The sequence below is a fragment of the Mus pahari genome, chromosome 1 (genome assembly GCF_900095145.1).
Source record: "Mus pahari chromosome 1, PAHARI_EIJ_v1.1, whole genome shotgun sequence".
NCBI lineage: Eukaryota > Metazoa > Chordata > Mammalia > Rodentia > Muridae > Mus > Mus pahari.
In genome coordinates, this window is record NC_034590.1 from 158,497,778 (window position 1) to 158,502,939 (window position 5,162).

The 5,162-nt window shown below is 52.6% G+C and overlaps 1 protein-coding gene across 1 annotated transcript; it reads right to left on the minus strand.

The window, feature by feature from the left end:
- Calhm1 (calcium homeostasis modulator 1) lies at nt 1–3,104 on the minus strand. The gene is made up of 2 exons (XM_021187409.1): nt 2,553–3,104; nt 1–513 (listed from the first exon to the last, which is right to left on the minus strand). Exons 1-2 carry the CDS (start codon nt 3,102–3,104, stop codon nt 1–3), a joined length of 1,065 nt encoding a protein of 354 aa, XP_021043068.1.
- Nucleotides 3,105–5,162: the final 2,058 nt, after the last annotated feature.

A 5,162-nucleotide genomic window follows, 5' to 3' on the forward strand; every position in this document is an offset into this window, starting at 1 on the left:
TCACACTTTGCTAAAGTAGGTGGCCACTTCCTTGCGTGGAGGCCGGGGCTCGTTCCCAGCCCAGCCGTTGCTCATCAGTGGTGCCTCCTGGCCCAGCCTCAGGGGCGGTTTGCATTTGTGCCAGCTTGTGAGTAGCCTATTCATGGTGCCTTGGTCAGTGATGCCACGCAACTTCTCCCTCTCTTCTTCTGTCCTGTCCGAGGGACTTTGGACAGCCTCTGTGGCTGTGGCTGTGGCTGTGGCTGTGGCTGTGGCTGAAGCTGAGGCCAGTACTCCATGGGTATGACCCAGTTCCAGGTCATGGTTCATGGCTTCAAAGAACTGCTGGATACATACCTTAGCAAAGGCTTTGGCATGCTCTGTGCATGTCTCATCGAAGAGCTTACGCTCAATGTCAATGTAGTGGGACCAGTATTTGCTCTTGAGAAAGGCGACCTGCGTGAAACAGGGACGCACGGAGCGTACCACGAATGCCAGTAATGTGGTCAGCAGCACAAAGGACCAGCCCAGCGCCTGTGTGGAGAGGAGGACGTCAGCAGGCCTACCTGTCCAGACCCTCCAAAGACTTCCCCAAGGGAAACCAACCATGGACCTAGTCATGCCACCTCGTGGTCTCTATCTTCCCATGTGTAAAATAACCATATACTCCACCTCACACCTCACAGGAGACAGATCCCGGGAACATAGAATGTGCAGCTTTGGCAGGGCACTCAGTGGGCAGGAGTTAACACCACATCCCATCGTGAGGCTTTCTCCACTTGATCTTTCTGTGTCTGTTTCTCTACCTCCAGGGTGGGGCTACTAGCCATAGCATGCACATACACGCACACACACACACACAGGAGTTTTATGAGAACTAAACAGGACAGTGGCTATAAGACAACTTTCAGGGCTGGAGATATGGCTCAGCAGTTAAGAGTTAAGAGCACTGACTTTTCTTCTGAAGGTCCTGAGTTCAAATCCCAGCAACCACATGGTGACTCACAGCCAATCTGTAATGAGATCTGACACCCTCGTCTGGTGTGTCTGAAGATAGCTACAGTGTATTTAGATATAATAATAAATAAATATTTTTTAAAAAGCTTGTATATAGCACTCTGTTAGACTCTGGTAATGGTACCACTCAGGGGCCATGCCTCTTCCTTCAGAAGGCTTTCCTGATCTCCCCAGGCCTACTGGCCTTCTTTCAAGCTCCGGGCCTTTCCTACAGCTTCTGGAACTGACACTAGCACTTTATTATTATTATTATTGGTTTATTTCAAGACAGGGTTTCTCTGTGTAGCCCTGGCTGTCCTGGAATTCACTCTGTAGACCAGGCTGACCTCAAACTCAGAAATCCGCCTGCCTCTGCCTCCCAAGTGCTGGGATTAAAGGCGAGCACTTCTTTCATTGGGTTAAGATGGACTCTCAAGGAGTTCCAGAGGTACCCTGGACAGTCCTCAAACTCGAACATGCACCATGGGGCACAGAGCGGGACACCCTTCCATGTCTTCGGGTCAGACCCCTCTCTGCACAGAGAAGAGGGGCTGTGGGAGGTGTGGTGTTAATGGTGCCCAATGGCTGCCATGGGGGTGGGTGGGAAAATACAGAGCAAATGACTCAGTCAGGGGCCTCCCTCCCTCCCATATTGCTCACTAAGCTGTTGTGGTTACAGAGGGCTTGGGTTGTCTCATGTTCCAAGTGAAGCTGGAAATCTGATTTTTTTTTCTCTTTGACAATTTTTGATTACTAGATAAAGTCAATTAATTCTAAAGTGAGTTCGGAATTCAGTGTCTACAAGTCACGAGGGACTTGTCTGCAAATCAGGCTGCCTGTGGCTTCTGGGGGAAGGGACTTCCAGCTCCTACAGTGTGACAGTGTAAAAGGTCAAGTGGAGTGACGGGCACTCCTGGGTCTGAGGCCTAGGATAATAGGACAGGGGTCCCCAGATGAGGAGGTAAAGGGAGTGGCTTAGACATGGTGGGAGACCCATCATGGCTATCTGGGGTGGCGACAGAGGCCATGCAGAAGTCTCTCAAGAAGGGAGCCAGGGGCTGCACCGGCCAGGGCAGAGTGTTCTTGTTTCTCTAACCCCACTGCAGCAGACACTGCCTCCTGCCCATCTCCCGACACCACACAATTCCCTGCCCCAGAGCAGGGTGCCCAGATGTCTGGTCCTTTAAATCTCATCCCAACCATCCATCTCCCTCACCCATCCTGTTCAAGATACCCAGACCCTCAGCTCCCACTCCTGAAGCGGGCAGGCACCAGCTGCGAGTATTTGCCAGGGAAATGTACCCAAATGGCTTAGCCACCCACTGGCCTCACTACCGCCTGTGCCTGGGAGAGGAAATGGATGCAAATCTCTCAGCCTCTCAGATCTGAGCTCAGGATGGAGGAGGTGAGCCATCCATGCTCTCCAGGTGACCCTGTTTGACAGAAGATGTGGGCTCTGCTCTGAGTCTTAGCTGGGAATGCATGCCTCCACCCACAGCCATCTGAGGGGAAATCCCACTTTGAGAAGGGTCTTTCCCACAGGGACCCTGGCCTGTGAAGAGACCCAGCCCCCTCACCTGAGATATGCAGCGCAAATACCGCACGGCCACCTCTCGGGCCAGCAGCCAGTTCCCATCATAGATCTCAGGGCAGGGTACCCGAGCCAGCAGGCGAGCAAGTTCTGGAGCAGGCAGGCCCGGCACCAGGCTGCCATTGCCTAGTGTGGCCACCGGCACAGCTGTGCAGAAAGCACAGAGAAAGCACTTGCCATCCAGCAGTGTGACAGCCACCCAGACGACAGGGGCGATGAGAGCTCGCTGGGCCATGGAACAGAACATGTAGCGTAGCACGGCTGGGTCCTTGGCCCGGCGACCTGGGGGGCGCTTCCACTCTTCAGCTAGCATAGATATGTTGTTATTCATGACCAGACCAAGCAGGAAGAGCACCAGGGGAGGTGTCAGCAGTATGCCCAGGCTGTAGACCACATTGTAGCCAGGCAAGCAGGGGCAGTTGAAGTCAAAGGCAGAATACATCTGGGCACTGGCCAGCGCCATGATGCCACAGATGCCGTTCATGAAGGACTCTTGGTTGGACTGCAAGAACTGGAAGATCATCCGAAACTTATCCATTGCGTCCCGTGGGGATCCTCAGCCTCGTCGCCTCTCACTGTGGCCACCCACACAGCTCCAGTAGACCACCCTGCCCACTGGGCATCAGTGTCCACTCAGGGTACTTGATGAGGTCACACTTTCAGGAGCCTTCTAAACGTGCTGGCAGAGAGGGCACAGCGTGACCAATCCTGTGGGCACAGCCAGGACCGCGTCCCTCCTCCTGGCTTCCCTCCCCTTCTCTCCAGCTGCCTGCAGCCTAGAGAGCTACAGAGCAGCACCTGATGAGGACCAGTTTTCTTTAGGTGTGGGAGGGAGGAGGAGGCGCAGACAAGCTGGAATTTGAGAGGCCACTGGGCTCTGGGGAAGCCTGTCTTCTCTCTGTATCCGTCTCCACACCGCCAGGACCCCAGGGAGCAACTCCATCAGCTGAGACAATAATAATAAGATGACATGGAAATGATGGCGGTGCCAAAGGCTGCACCAGGCAGTGGTGATTGGTTGTTACTCATAGAAGGAATGGTGGCAGGGCAGGTATTACAATGTGACCGTGTTATATAGAGATGATGAGGTGTTACAATGTGTTATGTTAACTGAGTTATATAGAGATGATGAGACGTTACAATGTGTTATGTAGAGATGACGTTACAACGTGAGTGTGGCCTACAGTAAAACAACCTGGACTTGGGGGAGTTTCTTTTCTTTCTTTTTTGGAAACAAAGTCTCCAACTCACTATGTAGCCAAGAAGGAGCCAGAACTCCTGCTGGTCTAGTCTGAGACTCCCGGGTGCTAAGGTTTATGTCATCATAATTGGTGCTGCAGTTGGATGGGATGGGTTGCCCAAGTTAGGGTTTCAGCATGTTTCATGTTTGTGTCTCTGTGGATGTGTCTGTATTTGTGAGTTATGGGTGCTAAACTCTCACCTGGCTTCTTCCTTTACCTCTCCACCCCCGGCCTGCAGGTGACGGGTTGAGCCACAAGGGGAAGGCCCCCCCTTTGATCCTGCAGCCCTCAGACAGGCATGTCAGATCTAGATCCAACAGGATGAGTCCTTGTCTGCGGCAAGGAGAGGCTGAGGCAGAACATCAGAAAGAACATCTCCTTGTGTTTCTGACTGGCCATGGATGCGCTTGGGTGGCTTCTGTCTGGGTATAGAAATGTGCATGTAACCACATTAGTGGCCATCTGCCTGCATCTTTGTATGATTCACAAGAACTATCATGACCTCAGCTGGCTCGTGTGCACCTTACATGCATTGGGTAACCCTCAGACAATCCTGTGGGATGGTATCTTATCATTTTACAGAAGTGAAGCTTGAGGCCCTGAGAGAGTGATCTATTAGCTAAAGGCCACCCAGGTCATAGGTGGAGAAGTGTGATTTGAGTCCAGGCTAGCACTTGTGGGTGGGAGTAGAGGGTAAAAGGGAGGGTAAGGGGACATGTTTGTTTTTGCTCTCACTTCCCTTCGGGTTGGATCAGTTTGTCTATTGCATGGAACGGCTACTGTGTCACAAATAGGACATGGCAGGGAAGAATATTGTTTCCCTCAACCATGAGGGTAGGTGTCTCCGGGACAACTGGAGTCCCTGGGCTGGTGGCCCCTGGAAGACCATTGTTACAGACTCCTCCAGAAGACGTCATCAGAAGGGAGCAGTATGAGGGAGACTCAGCAAAAGAGGTGTCTGCCTGCCCCTGGATTTCCATTGCAATGTTTATAGGCACAGGGGCACAGCTGTTCCCAGGACTGAGTGGCCATGGGCTGGCCCTGGATGCTTCATGAAACCAAAAGAGGTCGCCAGCACCATCTGGAATCTCTCTCCTGTGTACAGGTGTCGGACACAGTTGCCCATCTGTAGCAGTGGTGTGTCAAGAATTCCAGACTGGTTGAAAGGTACCTGCGGGAGCCATCTGCAGGTTCTACCGGTAATGTTGCTTGAAAAGTCTTGATGCACCTCGGTCACTCATGGGTCCTACACAGTGCTGTGAGGGTTGGTGCTGTGACCTCTCTTCCTCACAGCTTTACACTTTAGCTGCCAGCCTCCATTTACTCCTCAAACAGGACGACCCCTTCCCACCCCA

Coding starts and splice junctions, on each gene's coding strand:
- Calhm1 (XM_021187409.1), bottom strand. CDS start 3,104: ATGGATAAGTTTCGGATGATCTTCCAGTTCTTGCAGTCCAACCAAGAG. Junction 514..2,552: donor ATTTGCGCTGCATATCTCAG/GTGAGGGGGCTG, acceptor CTCTCCACACAG/GCGCTGGGCTGGTCCTTTGT.